The 24,763-nt window shown below is 33.9% G+C and overlaps 2 protein-coding genes across 5 annotated transcripts in view; one reads left to right on the top strand and one right to left on the bottom strand.

Moving 5' to 3' along the window:
* Positions 1 to 14,340, top strand: part of LOC148602914 (adenylate cyclase type 6-like) — a 65,642-nt gene extending 51,302 nt beyond the window's left edge. For both annotated transcript variants that reach the window (XM_088552383.1, XM_088552384.1), the window contains 10 exons: positions 508 to 592; positions 1,191 to 1,307; positions 3,097 to 3,255; positions 4,029 to 4,207; positions 4,911 to 5,052; positions 6,058 to 6,177; positions 6,758 to 6,904; positions 7,286 to 7,487; positions 8,624 to 8,748; positions 9,784 to 14,340. In XM_088552383.1, the coding sequence (XP_088408509.1) occupies positions 508 to 592; positions 1,191 to 1,307; positions 3,097 to 3,255; positions 4,029 to 4,207; positions 4,911 to 5,052; positions 6,058 to 6,177; positions 6,758 to 6,904; positions 7,286 to 7,487; positions 8,624 to 8,748; positions 9,784 to 9,921 (1,414 nt within the window). In that variant the 3' untranslated portion in view covers positions 9,922 to 14,340. The remainder of the gene's footprint in view (positions 1 to 507; positions 593 to 1,190; positions 1,308 to 3,096; positions 3,256 to 4,028; positions 4,208 to 4,910; positions 5,053 to 6,057; positions 6,178 to 6,757; positions 6,905 to 7,285; positions 7,488 to 8,623; positions 8,749 to 9,783) is intronic.
* A 2,777-nt stretch (positions 14,341 to 17,117) lies between these two features.
* Positions 17,118 to 24,430, bottom strand: LOC148602913 (uncharacterized). Of its 3 annotated transcripts, none has more exons than XM_088551999.1 (8): positions 24,352 to 24,430; positions 23,131 to 23,363; positions 22,514 to 22,596; positions 21,865 to 21,973; positions 20,624 to 20,754; positions 19,895 to 20,118; positions 18,764 to 18,929; positions 17,118 to 17,385 (listed from the first exon to the last, which is right to left on the bottom strand). In XM_088551999.1, the coding sequence occupies exons 2-8, from the start codon at positions 23,340 to 23,342 to the stop codon at positions 17,279 to 17,281; spliced, it is 1,032 nt and encodes a 343-aa protein (XP_088408125.1). In that variant the 5' UTR covers positions 23,343 to 23,363; positions 24,352 to 24,430; the 3' UTR covers positions 17,118 to 17,278. The 3 variants fall into 3 exon arrangements, with proteins under 3 accessions (XP_088408125.1, XP_088408126.1, XP_088408124.1); XM_088552000.1 differs by lacking the exon at positions 24,352 to 24,430 and adding an exon at positions 24,177 to 24,199; XM_088551998.1 differs by lacking the exon at positions 24,352 to 24,430 and adding an exon at positions 23,918 to 23,973.
* Positions 24,431 to 24,763: the final 333 nt, after the last annotated feature.

Below are 24,763 nucleotides of genomic sequence, written 5' to 3'. Positions count from 1 at the left end.
CAATTTATGTATTGACGTGCCAAATTTTTGTTTCAAAAATCTTTGCTCCCTTAATCAGAATTATTGCTTCAGTTTGATATCAAATAAAACATGTTGTAACAATTTTTGTCTGTTGCTTATATAAACTTCTTATTGAGCAAGAATAAGGAATGAATCAGGATATACTGTACAGCTCAATGATTTTCCAAAAACATGTTTTTTGTTTTTTTCACAAGACGATGGGTGTATCATATGCTTGTGGCACAGCTATTTTTATTTTAAAGTAATCACTTTTCTGTCTGTTTGTTCATGTATCTTTCGTCAACTTCTCCACTTTTTGACAGAAATTGATGACACTTTTTGTGATTTGCACCATATGCAGATGTTAATGAAGCAAGATGTTTAAATTCAGGTGATACATATCAATCAGGTTTGGAAGGGAGATAATGTAATATAAGATTTCTACATATTGCTACCTGTGGTATGTCTCCATGAACTCACATTACTAGTTTTTTCTTGTATTTTCAGGTCTGTTGTTATGTATACTCTGTTCCCAATATCATTTCTTGCCATTCTGAGTGTTTTCCTGCTCATGATTTCTGAGTCATTCATGGTGAGTTATATACAGTGTACTTCTGTTTAAACAGTTATTGTACTTATTTTACAGCTAGTTGAAATAGACCAGTTCCAATTTCAATACAAATTTAGCTAGGCTAGTGAGTAATTTAAATAGTTCTTTTGGCAGAAATCTGCCATACATAATACCAAAGTTTCCTATTCAACTACCACAGAACACCTGTATGAATCATTAATTTGATCCTCTATACTACATATTAACATCTAAATGAACTGTCCTGTACTACCATACATCGTGTACTAAGTTACAGCCCTAGATTAATCCTACGAGGAGGAATGATCCTGCCAGCGAAAGCTATATTTTTATATAGCCTAGTTGGCCGAGTGGTCTAGGGCGCTGGACTTTGTGCAGGAGGTGTTGCCATAGATGTCACAGCAGTATGAACAACCAAAAATTTGCATCGCTAATTTGACAGTTCTAACATCGTTGGGAATTTTGAATTTTTCAGACCTTTCTATACGTTTATATATCTTCCCTGTATCAATTTAATGCGATGGAGCAGTGTGGCAAATAGAGTCGTCACATTCTGAGACGTTTGATAAATAGGATATATATATATATATTTTAATTTTAGTGGACACCAAAGAGACTGAGGACAATTGCCAAGACGATAGCTGTAAATCATTGGTTGAACCAAGTTGTAACTGTTATTGTTATCATTTTTCTGTATTCTTGTGCCTTATTTCCAGTTGTAAGTTTATTTCTACAGTATAGCTTAAGTATCAGTCTCACTAAAAATCAGGCAGTAGGTGAAACATGATATGAAAAAACCCACCATTTTAAAAGTTTAATTGACTATTTGCACTATCAAAATCAAGAAAAAAGACAAAAGACAAGATTTTCCATATCATTTTGGTAAATTGAGTTATAATTTCATTGGAATGCACTGAAAATGAACATTTCAAGGACAGATAATTCTGTCAAAACCCTCATTTTTTAACATTCTATTGAAAAATTTCTGAGCAAATCCAGTGATACAGAGATCAAATAATGTTTTTTTTTTTTTTTCAAATAGAAAGTTATATGGTTGGTGGGTTTTGAAATGCATGTTTCTGATTTTTCCATTCTTAAAAAATTACTCTTAAATGATACTGGCTTTTTTTACTTTTCATGGTTAAACACATAAATGAAATGTTCAAATTTTGTTTCTATATTGTTTTCTAATGTGAGGTAAATACAAAAAGTTGCATCAGATTTTTGTTAACTATTTCTTAAAGAATCAAAATTAATAGTAGTCAAAGGTCCTCAATTTCTGACCTAGGACTATTGAAATTCATTTACTTACGTCTCAGACCTTCAACTGTCTTCATTGACACTTTATTGGGGACTTCTGACTATCCTCATCGGACCATTGATTTGAAACTTGGAAAGGTCAAGGACTTTCCAATTTTGAAAGTAAATTTATGCCCCTGATTAATTATGGGTTCTTGGTCAACATTAATCTTAACTTAAGCTTTAGGTAGTGTATGCTAAGACCTCATATAAAATGCAAAAAAAGTAAAGATCAACCTAACACAAGCTTTAGAATATGCTTAGACTTTATATAATGTGCAAAGAAACAGTTAAAATTTTTGTGTTATTATTGACATTCATTTGATTTGGTTTGATGTAAAATACTTGATTTTGGTGGGATATTCATTTGACCTTGGTTTGAGATAAAATACTTGATTTTGGTGAGATATTCATTTGACCTTGGTTTGAGATAAAATACTTGATTTTGGTGGGAGATTCATTTCACCTTGGTTTGAGATAAAATATTTTATTTTGGTGGGATTTTCATTTGACCTTGATTTGACATAAAATACTTTATTTTTGTGGGATTTGACCTTGTTTTGAGATAAAATACTTCGTTTTGGTGGGATTTTCATATCACCTTGGTTTGACATGAAACACTTTATTTTTGTGGGATTTGAACCTTGGTTTGAGATAAAATACTTTATTTTGGTGGGATTTTCAATTTCAATTAATCTTGGAAGTTGGTACTCTTACTATTTCTACAAATTGGAATACTATACTTGTTGGTAGGTAATGTAACAATGTAGAAAATACAGTGTAACCTGTGTAAACCATATCCCTGTTCAGTTTAGGCAGATGTGTGGTTTACACAGGTTCTGAGACCTCAGTGGTCTCAGGGTAACTGAGGTCTCAGGGTAACATGCTCTAGATAGAGTGTTGGCTTGTAGTCAGAAAAATGTGAGTGGGGTAGCATACCTATGAGCTGTTGCTTCTGTGAGCTAGCACAATTAGGATCCATCTCAGAGCACCAGTCTAGTACAAGGCAGGGTCTGTTCAATATGTCAATTGGTCTCATTTTGAACTACATGAAATATCTGTCAAATGATGTTACAAAATAATCAATCAATCAAAATATATTGAAATAGTGAAATAGGTTATCAAGGGACTTCTGAATGAATCTGGTTTGGGTAATTTTATTCATTGTTCAGTTTAAACACTCGGTTTCAATGTAATTTGTTTTCTAGGTGACAATATACCAGTTTGATATAAAGGATTGTTTATCATCCCTATTGGGTGTGCCAGTATCAGAGATTAATGTAACGCATCTGAGGATGTCTAACATCAGTCTAGGAATGGAGTACTCGTTGTGTAACCCTGGACATCAGACATCACACTTCCCTGAGGTAAGATTGCTCTAACCTTTTGCATTCAAGGTCAAAGTTAAAAGTCACAGTATGAATAAGTGATCTAGGGATTTTTGCAAAATTGCAAACAAAGATAAAATTGCATTGATACAAAAAAAAATACTTAATTCCTTTAAAAATGAAACAATGATTCTAATTTTTCATTGTATTATGGTATTTTTTACTTATACTTCTGCCATCGAAATCCATACCAGTAGTGTCCCACTATCTATCATAGTATACCAAAGTCATAATACAAATTTTTATGTGACATTTATTCCTTTGCTTGGGTTCTTGCAATGAAGTAGAATAATTTTTTTGATCTACACCTCCCATTTTTATTGCTGCAAGCCAAAAAAAATAATAATATATCTGTTTCCTGCTATCCTACTGACTCTACATTTTTTGTGCGTACTCTTAAATATTTTGTGGCCATTTTCAATCCTTTCCTTCAAAATACTCAACAACAAGCCCGAATAATAGAGGACTGTATAGGATTCAACTACCCCGAAACAAGAAATGTACACATCATTTCACTATCCCAAATCTATTTTTACTAGCCCTAGGCTTTGGGCTAGTGTCTAAAGGCGAGCACTGCATTTTAGCTCAAGCACTATTAAAGTATAGACTGTTTACCCATTAACTAAATGTAAAAAAAATTCAAAAATAATAGAGTTTCCCTACCTAACTACTGTATTTTTTTTTCTGGCTAGTTGCAGGAAACAAGACTACTTTTTTTGGGGCCTTATTATAAATTATAATATTGTTTTCAGTACCTGTCCTTCTGTCTGATGTTAGTGATGATAGCCCTAGCAGTCTACATCCATGCCAGTAGTGTACTGAAGTTATTGGTTCTGTTTGTAATGGTCATGTTCCATCTGCTATTGATGCAAGTTTTCTTCATAGATCTGCTAGACAACAGAGATTTCTTACTACAAGGGTCAGATTCTGGGTAAGTATCATGCAGGCAACAGTTCCTTAAATTGCTCGTGACAATAAGGTTCATAGGCAACTTTAAACATTTTTTCCAGTGTTCTCACTTTCTGATATTTTCTGCTTAAGGCTGCCATGTGGTATTGAAAATATTGCCAAATTTCAGTGGTTTTGTAATATAAACTAACTGTGATGTCTCCATTCACAAAATTAATCTCACTCTCCAGTGATTTTGTTACCCTTTTATTGCAGCTGACTATTGGCTGTTTCCCCTGGAGACTTTTCCCAAAATTAAAAACAATTTTTCCCAAAGCCAGGAAAATTCCCAATTGTCAGGCAGATTTTTTTTTTAAATCAGGACTTTCACCTCTGTATTGACCCCTTAGAAGTTTGTCCTCTTTGGAGCACATTCCCCTCTGTATTGGCCTGTTAGAAGTTTGCCCTCTTTGGAGCACTTTCCCCTCTGTATTGACCCCTTAGAAGTTTGCCCTCATTGGAGCACTTTCACCTCTGTATTGACCCCTTAGTAGTTTGCCCTCTTTGAAGCACTTTACCCTCTGTATTGACCCCTTAGAAGTTTGCCCTCTTTGGAGCCCTTTCCCCTCTGTATTGACCCCTTAGAAGTTTACCCTCTTTGGAGCACTTTCCCCTCTGTATTGATCCGTTAGAAGTTTGTTCTCTTTGGAGCACTTTTACCTCTGTATTGAGACTTTCTATTTCAGGATCAATGTTTGGGACGACAAGACAATAATTCCCCTGAAGTGGGAGATGGTAGTATTCTTTCTTTTTTTCCTCGTGTTTCTGTTTGTACACAGTCAACAAGTAGAGGCTACAGCCAGACTGGACTTTCTGTGGAAAATTCAGGTACCATTAATGATTTTGTTTTGTTGGTTGTACTTTTGTACTCATTTTAGAGAAGTTCGTAAAATTGTTGGGTAAAGTTTCTGTGGATTAGGTCAACAAATATATTAAAATTTGCCAAAAAATTAAATACATGTACCAGAAATTAGATGCAATATTGTATATTTATTTTTGTTCCCTGCGATGTGTCGCAAGTGGACATGGAAATGCCAGGCGTATGTGTGTCTGTCCGCTTTTTCCGCACTTTTTTTTGTAATGCTTTTATCAAATAAGTTTTTAGTAAGTGGCCTTATTATGAAGAGTTACAGATTAAGTTCAACTTTGGTTACTGTTTATTGATTTTTATGGAAGTTATGGCCCTTGGACTTAGAAAATTTCAGTGAATTTAAAGTTTTCTTCACCTTGTTTTTCACGGGGGGACATTAGAATGCTGTTCTTTTATAGTGTATAAAAGTAAAAGTAAATTTTTTTTTATCAGTTTTCACTTTCATATTGTGCCTTGAATGTCATCCCTGAATAAAGGCTAGGAAATAAAATATTGGAAAATTCACATGGCATGTATATGGAAAAAGAATAAGGACTTAACTATCTTAAACATAGGTTCCAGTCTTAGAACCTTTAGCTATGGTGGATGAGGAGGAGTTATGGCTTCAAAGTTTTGTCTTTTTTAAAATCAAATTGTCGTACTGTCACATATTTTGATTTGTGGCTTTCAGTTTTTGTGTTTTCTAAGGTTTTGGTTACTTTGTGGAGGTTTAAAATCATTGTTTAAAGTAACATTAATGTAATGTTTCATTGTGAATCTCTATTTGTGGTTTGATCAAGCAATGATTGATTGATTGATTGTTGGGGTTTAATGTCCGAGCAGCTATATTTCAGCTATATTCAGACGATGAACATGAAATAGATGACAAAATGAACATGAAATGATGAAAATGATGAGATCAAGCAATGAAAACCACAATACTGCATGAACGCTATTTTTCTACTGTTTCTAATTTATTTCAGGCCACTGAAGAAAAGGAGCAGATGGAGAGCCTTAGAGCCTACAACCTGAAACTTATAGCCAATATATTACCTCTTCACGTGGCCGAAAAATTCCTTAAAAGTCAACATAAAAAAGATGAGGTGAGATAACGCTTGAATTATTCAAAACTCTTTTCCAGAAGGATATGTAATTTTCTATTATATCCCCAGCAAAGAAAATTTGGAGGTACATAAGAAAAAACCTGTCTGTCAAACTGTTCTTCCATTTGTTTCTTGTAAATGCAACTCCACCTTAATAAACCCCATCCCCAAGTTATTTTGATGAAATTTGATAGGAAATTGGGCGTGATATTTCTGTAAATGTATATGAAGAAATATAATTACGGTGTAAGGACTTAAAATGAACATAATACCCTAATAAACACAATTGAGGAATTTTCTGAAACCTTGTTGGGCATTATATGTAGATGTTCCTTTAATTCCATTTGATGTGGGCAGGTATTCTCTTTTTGAGCTCGTCTGAATATAGCTGAAATATTGCTGCTCGGACGTTAAACCCCAACAATCAATCAATCAATCTTTTTGAGCTTGCTTACAGTATTTCTAGTTTTCAGATTGTTGTAGGGTCTCATTTTTGATTGTATTAAAATTGTATATAATCTCATGATGAAATGTTGTGCCAGGTAGACGAAGTTAAACTAGATGTTTTATTGTATCACAGGATCTGTACCATTTAGATATTGACAACACTGGAATTATGTTTGCATCCATCGCCAACTTTAATGATTTCTACATAGAGTTGGAGGGAAACAATGAGGGAGTGGAGTGCCTGAGGTTGCTGAATGAAATCATTGCTGATTTTGATGAGGTAAGTGATGAGGTTACTGAATGAAATCTTAGATGATTTTGATGGGGTAAGTGATGAGGTTACTGAATGAAATCATAGATGATTTTGATGAGGTAAGTGAGGGAGTGGAATGTCTGAGGTTATTGAATGAAATCATAGATGATTTTGATGAGGTAAGTGAGGGAGTGGAATGTCTGAGGTTATTGAATGAAATCATTGAGGCTTTCGATGAGGCATATAAAGTGGTTAAGTATACAAGAAAAACAAAATTGTATATAATACTTTACTCTTGACATTATACATACATATACAGTTTGGAGCTAATTCACATGAACAATATTTGTTTGAATAGCCTTTACTTTGCTCTACTGCTAATCCAATTTTCCTTGCTTTCCCTTTTAGCTTATTAGTGAAGACAGATTCAAGTCACTGGAGAAGATAAAAACTATTGGATCCAGTTATATGGCTGCCTCAGGTCTGACCAAGGAGACGAACTACTCAGACATGAGACACATCATTGCTCTGGCAGAGTTTGCCTTCTCTCTGCGGGAACAGCTTCAGTATGTCAATGAACACTCATTTAACAACTTTAAACTGAGAATTGGTAGGTTTTATATGTACTTTATATAAGTTATATTAACATTACAGTGGCAGATTCAGAAAATCTGAAAAGGGGAAACCTACTGTAGTGATGTCTAGTTTTTTTCTATGCAACGAACTTTTCGGGCGTGAAGAAGGCCTTAGATTTGCCTATGCAATATGTCCATGACATACATTTTAAAAAATGTCATATTTCCTGATGTGACTTAAAGGTCCATTGGGCTGGTTGTTGGCTATTTGATTTTATGATTTAATCACATTTGAATTTTATAAATAGTTTTATAACTTTCTTTATATACTTATTGTATGTTGGAAATATGAATCATTTATGAATGTTTTATACTGTTATATGCATACAAATTTTCCATTCAAACAAAGTGGTCAGGTATTATGTGATACCCTCTGAGAAGTTGCATGTCTGTCAGTCAGTCTGATCCACAACAGTTTCCAGATTATAATTTGAGAACAGACCAATGAAACTTTACACATTTGTTTAGTATCACTAAATACAGGTCAAGTAAATTTTTCAACAAGATCCAAAGTGTAGTTTTCGAGGTGTGCCATTTTGAAATCCCATTTTTTTTCATATTGGGTGACGGGGGTATCACTTAATTTTCCAATTAAACAGAATTGTTTTCCCTCAAAATATCAACAACTTTCTGCCCTTCCAAAAAAATCATTATGAAAATTAAAGAATCAATATTCTTCATCATGACCAGAATTGTAAATATTCTGTCCTTAAAATAACATGGGCCTTACTGACTTCAAAGGTCAAAAGTCAAGTTCACTGGGGTTAAATGTTTAGACAGGAAGAAGAGGTCCAACTTATTGCATCATATGTTTTCATGTTTTAAAACATATGGAAACATATGTTTAGGACCAGTATGGTAAAAATGATGTGTTTTTGTGCTTTTAAAAACACATGAAATTATATGCTTTCCAAAATCATATGAAAACCATACTCCTATTGAAAACATATGCCTTTTATTTCATTGTTTTTCATGAATTATTTTGTTTGTCAGAAACATAGGTGGTCTTAAACATGTGTTTTTCATGTGTTTTCAAAACATACTGGTATGTTGCAATTTTTCTTGTGATAAGTGTTGTCCTTGCAGATGAAATGTTTTTTTCTATTTTTAGGCATGAATATTGGCCCTGTCGTGGCTGGTGTGATTGGAGCACGGAAACCTCATTATGATATTTGGGGTAACAGTGTCAATGTTGCCAGCCGTATGGAGAGCACTGGACAAACAGATCATATACAGGTAAGAAGTGTATTACGATAATAAATATTTTTGTTTTGTTGAATTGTGATATTATTAAGAGGTGGATATAAGTCACTGTAAACATTAATTTTCGCAGGTTGCTTATTTTCGGGGATTCTGTCAAGAGAACATATTCACAGATATCAATTTTCATGGTTTCAAAAAAAATAAAAAGATCAATTTCGTGGGTACTATTTTTCAGTTTTCTCTCCATCAAAAAAATAAAGATACCATGAAAATTAGTATGTTTACAGTATGCAGTGAGAAAGTTTTCTAATCATTCTATTTGCTATACATAGTATATGTAGATATCTGTTTTTTTAATAGTAAACAAAACTGTGGAAATTCTCTCAACAATCTGTATCAAATTTCAGTTTTGTGACCGATATATTTGATCTTAAAAGTTTACAGTTTGTTCTTTCAAGGTCATCTTTGAGAATAATTAGGAAAATCTATCTACTAAAAGTATAAGGTTAAATGTTACCGAACCTTTGTAAACCAAACACCTGTCTAAACGTATCAGGTATGATCTACCATAATGTCAGTTTAAATGTTACCAAACCTTTGTAAACCAAACACCTGTCTAAACTGGACAACATCTTTAGTTCATCTTTGACTCACAGGTTTCACTGTATACTGTTATTAGAGGTTAAGGCCAAATAAAATTAATTTGTAGATTCTCATCCCCTCCTGACAGAAATATAAAAAATTGAGTGGGAATTTCAAAATCAATACTTTTTCACGTTAGTTACTAGTATTGAGATACTATAACACACACATCTTTCTTTTCTTGGTGACTAAAACAATGAAATTGATATGGCTATGAGTTTAGAATATATCTATACTTTAGATAGCTAAAATTAGGATGGCAATATCTGGTAAGTAATAAAAAAAAATAAAATTCTCCCACCCAACCCACATTTTTGTGAAGGTTGGATGAGAATCTACCATTGAAGTTAACTTGGCCTAACATTAAAACATTATGTAAAAAAGGAGAAGGAAGAATTTTTATTTATTCACCTCTTTCTTTTTAAGGTTACTCAAGAAATCTACAACATCTTACACAAGAAAGGTTATGTCATGGAAAGGAGGGGACTTGTCAAGGTTAAAGGTAAAGGTGAAATGTTGACCTATTACCTTAAAAGTCGACCTTCATCTAGCAGCAAGACATGATACAAAGCAAATGATATATATGATGTGCTGCAGTGAAATAAACTTTGAATGAAATGGAATATTTTGGGGTTTGACATTTTAAATGAAAAGTGACATTGTTGGATTTTTTTCTCTGGCAAAAAAATAATTTATGAGTATTTTAAATTTAATGTTTTTCTTCACACAGTTGTGAACTTTTAAATTTCTATCTATGATTTAGTCTCATTATTGTATACCCTCACTTGTTAGAATGGGATGATACTGCAATCACTTAATTTGTTCATTTATGGCTACTTTTCTCTTACTGGTAGTTAATTTGAAAGGGCATTTTCAATTTGGTATTCAGATTTGATGAGAGTGGTATGTTGTCTCATATTTTAAATTCAAATGAACCCCTTTTAAAAAGATTTGGATTAGATTTTAAGCAATTGAGGTATACTTACCAACATTTTATCCTTTCTCTTTGTTTCCCCCTTTTTTCGCTAATTGGTGTATACTTCCATATTCATTTATTTAGTGCTTACCTCATCAAATGTGAATTGTTAAGTAAATTTCAAAAGTCATTTCTAAAATAGGTTGCTTGTTCTGATGTAAATGCTGTAAATATTGGCAGAACTAAGTTATTTTTGTATTGAAAGTGAATTTTACATTTGCATCCCATGACAGTTTTCTCCTTATCAGTGATACACCCAGTAGCTTTTTGTTGCCAAAAAAATTGAATAAAAGCACCACAGATTATTTTAAGAAGGTAGCCTACGGTAAGGGACATAACTCTTACCAATCATTGGAATGTTTGTGTAAAGCATTTTACATCAATGTCATCCTCTAAGCATCAAAGTAACCTGGATTGATTTCATTCTATTTCAAATTAAAGCTTGATAGGCTTTGTTAAAATTGAATATTATGCAAAACATATCACTGATTTCAAGAGTTATGTCCTTTACCCTAGGTCTACCTCCTAATGCAGATCTACAATGGTGATTTTTAGAATGCTTTAATCATTTTAAACTGGATTCAATTACATTATATAATTTCCCACTATTTTAACATTTTATTAAGAACTCAGAAGTTGATCGGAATATTTTTAATTCAGGTCTGTCAGATAGCAGGAAACAAAATTCTTTTTGTCTTAAAACTGATTTTTATGCAATGTATTTTTAATGAATTGTTCCACAAAAACTTAAATGTATGATGACAAAACTTGACTAATAATAATCTACTATGCTAGACTGTACATTGTATATACCTCTCTGACTAAACTCAAATAAGCTTATTGATGTTTTTGTTCTAGTTAGTCAACATCTTGTTATAAAGCCAAAGCCGGAAGCTATCGGTAAAAATCAATAAAATCTGGCTATGATCTTCCTTCAGATAGGAGAGTTCTGCAAGATGGCTATCCCCTTATATTTCAAGGATTTCGAACTTTGCGTAGCTTTGAGCAATTTATAAAAGCGTATTTTGCATTAAAGGTTATTTATTTTTGTTTACGTGGGTATGATTTATCATAAGAGCCTAACTTAATGCAAAGGTAGTCTTTCCCTTTAAACTTCTTAAATTGATGAAAAAATGTAATGAGCATTTTCGTTTACATTGTCCATCCCTGGGAAATAAGGGGACTTTTCATTATTCCCCTATATGCGATTTTCATCTACAGGGTTTTCTGCTGGATAGAGGACTTTGTATTGTTTGAAGAACCAAGAAGTTACAGTCCTTGAACCGATACGTGCAACGATTTGACGGATCGGTGACCGATCTGATCGCAGTTTTGTTATGTAAAACAACATAAGATCTGTTTAAAATAAAAGAGATGTAAAAAAAAGTATAGATTAATGTTTAGATATATTACATTATGTAAATATGTATCAAATTGACAAAGAAAACAACAATAACTGTAAAATCCATCGACCACTCTGGGGTCACGTGATGCGATCACCAGTTAAATGGATCGGTTTGACGAATCGATGACTGACCGGTAACTGATCAGTGATTGATGACCGATCACAATTTTTTGTTGCACGGATCAGTTCTGTATTTTAGTTGGCCTGACTCAAGTTAATTTAAATTGGATTCTCCTTCAGTGTATAGTGGTTTAAATTATTTCTCGACTCAAGATAAAAAACAAATATATGATTTCCAACATGTTCTTATCATATTTACCATAGAACTTGAAGAAATAGTTTTAATCAAAAATAGACTGAAGGAGAATCGATTCGCATTACGTAATATGTAGACAGAAAACTTGGAATTGTAAAATAATGAGAGACCTTTCACAGAAATTAAATTACTGCCTTGTGATTTAAGTCCCATGCATTTTTAATCACTACCTTAGATAGAATGTGAGATATTTGATTTAAGTACCTGTCCACATAAAGTTCAGACAGTGCCAATGGTTAAGTGATTCATGGTGAAGAAAACCCACCAAACAAACAATGCCTTTTTAGTCTACATATGATATACTTTAACATAACAACAATCTTTTCTGCATCCAGATCTGCACTTTTAAGAAAATAATACATTCATGTCCCACTGAAATCAACCAAATGAAGCCGAATCAAGAATGATAACTCTTTCAAAGTGCAAATTTCATGTACAATCTATATGATTTTTGTCTCAAAAGTGCAACAACCAAAAGAAATACCGAGACTGGTTATGTGATCAGTAACTGTTTCTTAAAAAGAAATAAGACTGAATTTGGTGGGTTTTTGACATGCATGAATCACCTTCTGTCTGATTATTAGAAAGACTGATACTTAATAATCTAAAATTTTTTATTTTCATTTTTGAATGCCATTGTACAAACATTAAAAGTAAGTAACTTCTGATTTCATGTAGTTGTATCTAAATTTTTTTTCATTTCCATATGTTCATTCACCTCATTTTGAATACTTTGGTTGATTGGGAACTATTTTTCCCTACTTTCTGGAAGGTATATTGTGATCTTGTTGTTCCTTTATCAGTCCATCAGTCCATTCGTCAACAACAACTTTTTTGTAGCAGTTTTCTCTGCAATTGCAGGGGCAGATCCAGACACTTTGAAAAGGATAGGTTTCTCATAAAAAGGGGCATGCTAAGACATTTTTTACCATTTTTTGTCAATTTTACACATGAAAATGACAAATTTTCCTGTAAAAAGGGGGGGGTGTCAACCCCTTGCACCCCCACTGAACTGCTTATCACAGCCACTTGATATTTGGATAGAAGCTTTATATGGGCATGTCATATTGTGGAATTTGTTTCCAGATTGAAGCTAAAACAAGTTCCTGTTTGATGACTTCGTTTATATTTGGACTATATCCGGTAATGAGAGCGGGTAATCTCTAGTCAGCTTTATTCCCAGTTTTTTTACTTACCTACCGGTATGTACTTTGATCCAATGAGGTACATTTGATGTAATGCAGGGATCCTAATAAGCACTCCCAAGCTAGCCCCTGGCAAGCATTTTTTATGACCAGGAAAGTCCAACAGAGGTTGGCTGCTGGTCCACCTAATATTGAATGTTTTTTTTCCTGTTCGACATATGGGCGAGTACCCTTCACTCTGTGTTTTTTATTCATTGGCTAATAAATAAAATATATGATGAAAAATATGTGGTCCCTTCAGCGGCTGCACTTAGGTTTGTAGTTCCAATAGTTTTAGAAGAGGTTATTTATTTGCCAGAGCTTGTATCTATTTCTACCTTTGTCTGTATGCATTTTTTTCTTCAATTTTTCAATTCTCCATTGTTTTTCAGTCATGGAAAATGTACTTAATTGTGTGCAGTATTTAATCTGTCTCAGTTTTTCTGTGCAATTTTGTAATACAAAAATATTACTGTACTTATTTGCACACTTTGTCTTGGGAGTGAAATAACATATTTTTGCACAATCAATTTACAGGACTTGTGTTAAAAAATTTGTCCCTTCACTCCCATCAACCCCATAACAATTTGAATTTATTTTTTGTACAAAATCTTGATTTTTTTATAATTTGGACCCCCAACTTTTTCAGACTTGTTAGTTCTGGTATTTCATAAGATCATATATTATTACTAAGAAATACATGAAATGAACATATCACAAAAACTTTTAGAAAATCAGGCCAAATTTGGGACTTCATACACCTTTTTCCCATATAAAATGTCTTTTATAATATATACATTTAATTGATACACATTTGCTTTGAAATTTTGTTGCTATTTTCATGTCAGATTTTAAAGATATTTTGAATTCTATGTCATTTTTTTTTGTCATGATTGTACATCTTTTTAATTGAATTCCATTTTGTACAAATGTCACTGAAGATGATGTTCATTATTTTTTGCAGTGCAGTGATGGCTTAAATTATTCCTCTAGTCTTAAGAACAGAATTCCTAGTCATACTGTACTCAGTTTTTTTTGTTGATCCTCTTTTATTTTTATTGATGTTGATATTATATTGTTATTTGAATAAATGTTATATTTCTTAAAACTTCTTTTTTAATGTATTGCTTTCAGACCCTTGTGCAGTAGAGATGTAATGCTTATTTATTTGCACATACATGTATAACCCCCCTTTAAATCTAAAGTACACTCCATGTTTTGGGTGAAGTCCCAAGTACAGTTTGAAACATCAAAATGAAACATTCAATTTTTAGCTCACCTGGCCAAAGGCCATGTGAGCTTTTGCCGTCACTTGGTGTCCGTCATCGTCGTCATCGTTAACAATTATACAAAACTCTTCTGCTCTGAAACTACTTGACTAATTAGAACCAAACTTGGTATGAATGTTCCTTGGGGTATCCTGCATAGAACTGAAATGGGGATTTTTGATTCGTCAAAAAACATGGTCACTGTTACTAAAATAGAACATAGGGGTCAGACAGTAGTTTTTTTGCATATATCTTCTAAAACATTAGATTTAGCTGAATTCAGACATGGGTAAAAGTGTTCAGTATGATGAGATCTGTCTCTGGTCAAATTTTGGTTTTAATCCGTTAAGGTCTCACTAACCACTTCTAACGTTTCCATTACTTTACATGTTAAAAAAGTAATTTTCAAAGTCTCACTGTGAATTCCCAGGACAAATGACATCTTAATATTGCATACTGTTGCGAAACTTGGAAAATAAGGCTTCCAAAATCATTATGCTAATGGTACAATGATAGTAGAAATTCTTCACAAAATTTACTTGAATAAATAATACTGAAAATACACATTTTTACCTGTTCTGCTAACTGACAGCATGGAGGCAAATTACTCACACATGTAAACAATATTCATACACTTTTGTAGTTAATTACATATATGATTTTAAAGTACACATTTTGCACTTACAATGCATATGTCTAGGTTCAGTGTGTTTTTGGTACTACATAGGGGGTGGTGGCCATTTGACCCGGAAGTGGTTAGTGAGACCTAAGCCATGTTGGAGTTATTGGCCTTTTCAACGATTTTCAATTGAAACCAACTTCTTATGAATGTTTCTTGGGGGTATCCTGCATAGAACTGATGTGGGGATTTATGATTCATGGTCAAATTTTGGTTTTTAATTCGTTAAGCCATGTTGGGGTTATTGCCCTTTTTCAACGATTTTTGCTATTTTGAATGTTATTTCTTTCCAAAATCTTCTCCTCTGACACTACTTGACCAATTGAAACCAAACTTAGTATGAATAATCCTTGGGGTATACTGCATAGAACTAATGTGGGGATTTTTGATTCGTTAAAAAACATTGCCGCCATTACTAAAAATAGAACAGAGGGGTCAGACAGTAGTTTTTCACATATATCTCCTAAACAGTTAAGTTTAGCTGAATTCTGACATGGGTAAAAGTGTTCAGCATGATGAGATCTACCTCTGGTCAAATTTTGGTTTTAATTCGTTAAGCCATATTAGAGTTATTGCCCTTTTTCAACGATTTTTGCTCTTTTTAATGTTATTTCTTTCCAAAATCTTCTACTCTGACACTACTTGACCAATTGAAACCAAACTTGGAATGAATGTTACTTGGGTATACTGCATAGAACTGATGTGGGGAGTTTTGATTCGTTAAAAAACATGACCGCCATTACTAATATAAAAATAGAACATAAGGGTCAGACAGTAGTCACATATATCTCCTAAACCGTTAGGTTTATCCAAATTCTTTCAATAGCTGAAATGATTCATAAAAGTCTTCAGACTCCTTGTAAGAGTTATTGCCCTTGAAAGGGGAAAAATGACTTTTTTTTAATAGTTTTCAGTCAAAATCTTGAAAACTATGATAGATTAAAAGAAATTTTCAACTGTTGAAAAGATTGTGTGATAGTCCTACCAAAGACTTCTTTTGTCAAAATTGTTGGACAACTTCTTGTTTAATTTATTGCCTTCGAAAGGCAAAATTCAAGAAGGTGGGAGCCTCTTGTTATAACTACATTCCATGTATTTCTCTTATTTTATTTCTATTATATTTTAGATATACATTGAAAAAAGATAATACACAACAATGAACAATAGTAGTCCACTCATTGTGGGTGTGGCCTATATAAATAGTTTAAAGATGTGTTTCTCGAGTCGAAAGATAAGTTTCATTGACACTAAAAACTGTACAGCCGATTATCCAATGAGATTAGTGTATTTTAATGATATGCACAGTAAATATAAATATTGGACCATAGTGGGCCAACATACGTCGACTCTCAGTGCCATGCTTCATGCACCTTAATTAAAGACACCATACATAGACTTGTTTCAGAGTAGACTCCATAGAGCCACTAGAGATAGCAAAAGTTTCTGCCTCGCCTTTTTTTTACCATTTTTATGTGGCATTCCAAATTTAGATTTTATTCTCCATCATCAATTAGAAATTTTGAACCACACTTTTTTAAGTCCTTTTGTATCAGTTGGAATGTATTTGAACCTGGGTAAACCAAAAAACCTGTCTAAACTGAACAAATACCACAGTCCAAAAGGGGTTTGGTTTAGAAAGATTTTACTATATAAACACCCATTCTTTCATTTGCACCCCATCTAACTTCAAATCCTAGATGAAGCCCCTAGGAACCATCTAGCCTCCTATACTGATACTGAAGTGCACTAAACTACAATCTCTTACCATCACAGATTTTTTGTAGTTTTACAACAACAACTAATGGAGAAGAAAATTTGTGTTTCATGAAACATTTGATCTATTTTGGACGTCTCTTTTCATCAAGTCATGTGGTTAACGTCAGGGAATATATAGGGTTTGTCTCACCTTGATCAATCACCTGATGAACTTCATTAGGTAAAAAAATATTTTATTCTGCTTATAATTATGTGTATATTATTGTTTCAGTTATATATGTCATGTTTGTCATTGTCCCTTGTTGGTCCTTAATCGGAAAAAAAAGATTTTGATTTGATTGGATGATAGATAATACTAAAGTTCTTCTGGGTCCACCTCATGAAATAGAAACTACTGCACCAGATTTTAGAGCTTGGGTGCAGAACTTAGTTAGTCTGGAGTTAAACATAACATCTTCTGGGTGTACTTCACAGGATACATTCCCTGGAAAACAAAAACAAAAATTTCCTTAAACTCTAAAGTTTAGGCACCCGTGAAATCATATTATACTATTGGTGCTGATGAATATTGTAAACCACACATCATTAACTATCCAAGGCCACACACAATTCAAGAAAAGAATTCTAAGGCTACGAATCAAAGACGTGATCCATGACTATTACCAATGTCACAAGCCTGTGACAATGACTATCCAATGCCGCCAATCAACGATTGCCCAAGGCCACCAAATCAAGCCCACTAATCAACAACTATCTAGGGCAACCAATCCACAAATAGTTAATGCCATCAGTAAATGATTATCAAAGCCAACCAATCAACAACTATACAAGGCCAAAAACACATGGCAATTAACCAACAACTATCAAAGACCACCACTTAATGATTGTCCAAGCCCACCTATATCTGACTATCCAAGACCACCTACATATGACTATCCAAGACCACATATACACGATTATCCAAGACCACCAATCCATGACTATACAAGACCACCTATACCTGACTATACAAGACCACCTATACCTGACTATCCAAGACCACCAATCCATGACTATCCATGACCACCTATACATGACTATCCAAGACCACCTATGCATGACTATCCAAGACCACCTATACCTGACTATACAAGACCACCAATCCATGACTATCCATGACCACCTATACATAACTATACAAGACCACCTATACCTGACTATCCAAGACCACCTATACCTGACTATCCAAGACCACCAATCCATGACTATCCATGACCACCTATACATGACTATCCAAGACCACCTATACCTGACAATCCAAGATCACCTTTACATAAGTATCCAACACCACCTATATATGACTATCCAAGACCACCTATACATAACTATCCAAGACCACCAATCAACAACTATCAAAAAAACTACCAATCAATGACTATTCAAGGTCACCAGTCAAAGACAACCAATAAATGACTAGCTACAACCCTAACCCAGTAATAATCGATAATCCAAGGCCATCAAATAAACAAGAATCCAATGCCACCAACCAATTGATCTTAAAGACCACCAATTAACGACTTTTCAAGGCCAACAATCAGCGACTATACATGGCCACCAAACAATTACTTACAATGACCAACGGTCAATTACTACCTTTAACCACCAATTTAAAACTATCAACAACTACAAAAGTCCAATCATTAATGGTTATCCAAGACAAACATTGCATCACTATCAATCACCGCAAGCTAATTAATATCCAATATTAGCAACCAATGACTCAAATACATTACCACAAAATGAAAATTTAAGACCAGTCACCGAGTCATTGTCAACGGAATTGAACCTTATCTGTATGCACAGTTATTTGGCATTTCAATTACCTTTAACAACATCCAAAAAATGAACGACTTCGGCTTTATAGGCTTCATAATATCTAGGTAAGCCATGCTGAGTGATTGTATCATGAAGGCGGCCATCTTGGTTCCAGAGCTGTAAATGAGTAGTTGATGGATTTTCAACGCATAACATTCCTTTCTCGCCAAGCACCTTCAAAAATAAACCATGAGCATGCTAAAGCATAGAGGATGATATTCACGAAGATTTGATGTATAGTAATAATACTAGGCCTTAAGATCAAAGTGAGGGTTTTGTGCGTTGATAGCTTGTATATTTTTGACTCGTGAACGATCAATGTGTCAACAATATTATACCTTTCCTACAAAAAATTGTTCAGTGGTAGTTCCAGGATTCCCAGGAGTTGTAACTCCCTTATGTTGACTGTTTTTTCACTTTCGTGCAAACTTTTGACTTACATGAGCAACCTTTTATACACGTCTGGATCTGCAGATCTGTGGTAAGTTCTTTTATTTTCCATATAGAAATGAACTATGATTGTGTAATGATGCTAGAATCCATAATAACTTAGAAACTACGGTAACTAAAATATACTATATTAATACAACAGCTTCCGCTAACAGAAAGTTACGGATAAAGGTTACAGACCACCAATTCAACCAATGAGCATTTGGAACCTACGCAAAAATAGTCCTACGCAGAAATTACCCCTGTTTCTCATAGTGCTGTGAAAAAAAGTTTTCATCTCATTTAAAAAAATTAAACAGTTTCTGAAAGGAAAAACACATTTCTGTACATTTTATAGGTGCATTTTGCTTCTTGTGATGTGAAGCCAAATCTCCATAATGATTTCTAAATATACCCCTATCGTGTTAAAACATTGGGATTTCCGATGCTATTTATAGACACTTCACTTCCGGTGACCAGTACTGCACTGCAAGTCTGCTAACCCCACATGCCATTCTGAGGATTGTGAGCTGACATATGTAGAATCATGCTGATATATAGTCCTCTGCAGGTTAAAGTTAATGTAAAGTCCAGAGAAGCCATTGAATATTGTGAAATTAGCATAGAAGCCTATGGGAAGTGAAATTAGTGGTTTCTAGCCTGAAGTTCAAACTCATTTTCATTTCGAACTCACCGTGATAACATTTTACCTCAAATCTTTGGTCATACCCATACGGAACCCCTCGAACATTTTCTATATAACCAATCAGACCGCTCGGGAATTTCAGCATTATCATTGCTGTTTCTACGTCATCACAGTCTTTGAACATTTGGCTTTCAGCATGACCAAAACTGACAACACTCTTGGGTCGTTCCCCAGACAACCAGCATAACAGGTCAAGCTCGTGTATAGCCGAATCGATCATGATTCCACCTAAAAGGGAGTGGAGGACTAAGAGGTTGTTTGCTCCCGTTTCGTCATAAATCCTTAAAAGTTTCTTAACATACACACGAACATTTCTAACTTATGAAATATCACATGGCCACATGAAGATAAAGTGTACATTTTCGATACTCCTATATCGTAACATTTGAAATATGGCACCAATTCAGATTAGAATAATTAACAGATGGCTTGCCAGCCTGCCTCTGGCATTGCTGGAGTAAGAGTAAGGGAAAGTCTTTTGAGTGATACCAAAACTGCAGATTTCAAGTGACACAGAAATGTTAAAAGTACAATGAAACGTAAATAAGAAGTCGAAGCTTAAATTGTTCAGTTTGTAAGAGCACCAGAAAGGCATGATTTACTGGTAGATTTTCAAGTACTCTGAAAAGTTTATATGCATGTGCGTTCCCAAGGTTATGAAAGAACTACAAAGTGGTATGATTTAAGTCCTTCCTAAAATGGATAGTTTGTTTAATCATCAAAATATACCTACCACTAGATTTCAAGTACTCCATGTTTATCCAAGCAGGTAACTCTCTAGCGACCAACTTAATCATTCGCAGTTTACCTACATCACCAGCTTTAATCTTGTCATACATTTTTCTAATGCTAACATCAAATCTCCTACAAAATACGCCATTCGTTACTAGTTAAAACAGAGAGGACTTATCATGACTGTATCATCGGCTGTAGTTGAAAAACAAACGGTGTCATTCAAACAATTACGTTTACTTCAACAACTGTTCACATTTTGACTTAGAGGATGTCCATTTGAAGGGAACATCATGTTTGACCGTAATACTCAAACGTGAAACCTGAGCCAACTTTGTGTGGTGTTTAGGCGTCTGGAAATAGGGTTATAACTACAGTATTAAAGTCATCATTATTAAAATTTTATGCTCGTGGATCGTCATGGTCAACAGCACTATACGAAAACTGATTTGTTCATCATGTCATAGAGTTTGCCTTTTTGTATACCCTAGACGTAATATTTTATGAGGGGATTTCTTTAAAGGAGAGGACGCATACCCTAGTGGTGCAACTGGACCATACTTCCAGTTTTTAGAGTCTGTTTTTTTAACTTCTGTTTATATTGGCGTAATATTTTGGTTATTTCATGTTCTTTGTTGTACGAGTCTATTTCTTTGTCTTGTCGCTTTTTCTGAATTATAGTCTTTTCATTACTGTTCGAATCCTAGTCCTTGATTTCCTTTTCGAAACTAGCAAATCATGCATACACTGACAAATTGTGTCTATAGTACACACTCACAGGGAGAGCAGTTTAAATAATTACTTAAGTTATACAATCAAAAAAACAATAAAACTTCCTAGAAGGGCACTTGGAGGACATTCAAGGAGTCTAGAAGGAATTTCAGGCGCTGTTAACTTGAACTTCAATGAATTATCCGTTTTGCGCAAAACTGAAAATAGTCCACACGTTTAAAAACTATGTCCTTGAAGTAGATATGCAGTGGGGATCCAGGTTGGGGGAAATTCCGGAAGGTTTGGACCCCCGTTGATTTTGTAAAATATATACATAAAATTTGGGGGAAAAAATTAGCAAAAATAATTGCCAGTAACCTCTCTTTTTGACTTTGATCGATTCGATCCCCCTTTGTCAATTTCTGGATCTGAGGGAGTTCGTTCTCATGTATATCAAAAATCTTTTACGTCTTGTTACTCTGCAGACTGGTAAGGTACAACAAGTAAGACATACTTAGTATATTTACATACTTGTCGAAGCCACACTGTAATGTTCTAGAATGTTCTTTTGCTAGTGTGTAGCACGCTTTTACTTCGTTTGGCTCTAAATCTATCGGCTTTTCACAAAATACGTGCTTCCCTATTTAAAAAAAGTAACATATTAATCTTAAAAAGAACAACAATTCAGTGATGAACTGGAAATTTAATTTGGATAATTAACCATGCATGTACATAATGTATAATGAGAGCAATAAATAGTTACGTGACCGGGGTTTCTACTATAGGACATTAGAGGAAAGGCAGAGGCGGTAGGGTTCGCGGGGTGAGACCCAATGTTTTGCAACATATTGTTGATTTTGTTCAATATTTTGGCAAATGAGCAAAATTAATGATAGCTACTGTAGTCCCACATTATATTTGTTTTGGATCGGCCTTTGAAATGCTAGTTATAACCCTTCTGTAAATCTTGTAGCTTGTCACATATCTTAAATAAGAAACGGACATGGTGAAACCCAATAAATGTACCAGCGTATAACACATGCTTTCGTTACCGATGATGAAAATTCATACACTTATTATAGATAAATAAACAAGCCAACACATGATTACTGTAAGTTTGTAGATCTGTTGTAATATGACAGATTTATATATGGCTTCTAGAAAACATAATAAGACGAACCTGCTGTTAAAGCCATTTTTACGATGTCACACTTTTTATGGGGTTTGCCGAACACCGGGGAACACACAAATACTGCACAAATTCTGGAGATTATAAAGAAAAAAAATACATAGTTAGTAAATACCTTTGACCCTAGAATATTGATTAAATCAACCATGTTAGTATAACGAACATAAGCCATCCAGTGACGGATCCAGGGGAGTTTTTCGGTGATCACCCCTAATGTTTTATAGGGAAGTATTGTTAGTTTGTGCATAATTTTGGCAAAAGTTAGCAGATGACAACCTGAAAACCCCTTTTCTAAATATATTTCTGGATCGGTGCCTTCTTATGAAAAATATTCTGGATCAACCCCTGTCAACATAAGCACTGATTATTAACCTTTGCATTCATTGTTACACAAACCTGATATATTAACACGTTAAAAAAAAAGAAGAAAATGCACATTTTCCTTTGCTAAAATGTAGATAACTATATTCAAAATAGTTACTTTATTTTCAAAACAATAAAACAAAAAAACAAAAACAAAAAACAAAAAAAAAAGACCCAAAAATAAATAAAACAAAAACAAAGTAGAAAAGAAATTAAAAAAAAAAACGTTTATTTATATAACATACTTTTCGTCCTTCAAGACAGCTCCAACATCCTCAGTTTTAATCACATTTACTTGCTGCAATCCGTATTTTAAGATTAAATCTTTGATTTTAGGGTGCATTTCCTCAACGTCGACCAAATATTTGACGTTCGCCTGTCCAGTCTGGACAACATGTCGCAGATGAACCTCTCCAATACGACCAACACCGATTATTGCTACAGTGATGCGATCCATGTGAAGGCTTCTACAGACAAGCTAGTAAAGAGAAACATTAAATGCAATAGTTATTCTGAATATAGTACGAACAATGCAGGAAAATCATAGAATATTTTTGATAGAATGAAAGTATTTAAAATTTCAAAACTTCATGTATAATCATTTTGCATGTCAAATAGAAGCCATTTTGGTAAAAATAAATCAGGGTAAAAATTCTATAACCACGCACCGTCACATTGAGCCAACATTGGACCAATGTCGTCTTGCCAACACCAACCCAACCATCAGCCAACGTTGGCCTAACAAAAGCATGCCGTTTTACTAAAACTTTTAACTATAATTGATTCATAATCAGGTAAATTCAATATTAATGTACACTCTCTATTAATTTTTGATCAAAATGATGTTGAATCACATTATCATAACATAATACATATTATAGAATCACTGATTCAGATAGAGGTATATTATTTTTGCATCTTGGGAAATATTTTAGTATTATGTGCTATGCGCTTTTTGTACTCAAAATTATCGTGAATACCTATCAGGATTATACCTTAAACTAGATGAGATTTCAAATCAAATATATTTACATAGTGGGGAAGGTATAGAACCATCCGTGGACACAAGTGACACAGGAACGCTGACGCTGTGAGGATGGTATAGAATTTTAATTTATTTCATTTCATTATTACAGCTCACGTACGTGCCCGCGAACGAGTATACTTTTAAATTATATTTTATGGTGATAGTGACAAATGTATAAACCGAAACAGCATGTCAATAAGAGGCTACTCTTCTACATAGTAAATGATAAAATTTCGCAAATATAGATAGATAAAGACTACATACGTGTACTACGTGTGTAAAAGTTGAAATACCTGACACAACTTATCAAATAAGATATCAAAGATTTACTTAATTTAAACCAGATCGTTTACTTTTAGAATAAACTGTTTTTCTCGACCTGAAAGAATTCGGGAATTATATCAAAGAATATGCATTTATACTGTTACAGAATCCTCACCTGGTTTCTCAATCTCAGTGATAGTGGGATATGGTTCGTTGGTGTGGTGTGTTGTTTGAAATCCGATTTTGGTATTAGTTTAATTGTCGCAACTTATGGAAAGGGAAAAAAGTATAATGGAGTTCCGGAATGGAAGCCATACACCATCTCAATTTATTTCCATTCATCTACATATAATATCGGTGAACGTAATTTTTATAGTCGGAGTACAGATCTAGTGATTCCGTTAAAATCAACAGAGCATCTCATACTCCTACAACGTAAGAGGTTGGAATTCCGTTCCTCCATACCCCAATCTCGTTAGGATGGCACCGAGTCAGAAAATAGCTTGCCACACAACATATATATAGCACCGCTGGATTAAGCATCTCATTGTGCGATTCACATCGTGGTGATTTTGGTTCATTCAACA

This window comes from Perna viridis, chromosome 11, assembly GCF_037379345.1.
Source record: "Perna viridis isolate PV_CMFRI_1.1 ecotype Kerala chromosome 11, ASM3737934v1, whole genome shotgun sequence".
NCBI classification, from domain to species: Eukaryota; Metazoa; Mollusca; class Bivalvia; order Mytilida; family Mytilidae; genus Perna; species Perna viridis.
Note: the sequence above shows the minus strand (reverse complement) of the source record. Positions and strands in the feature narration are given on the sequence as shown.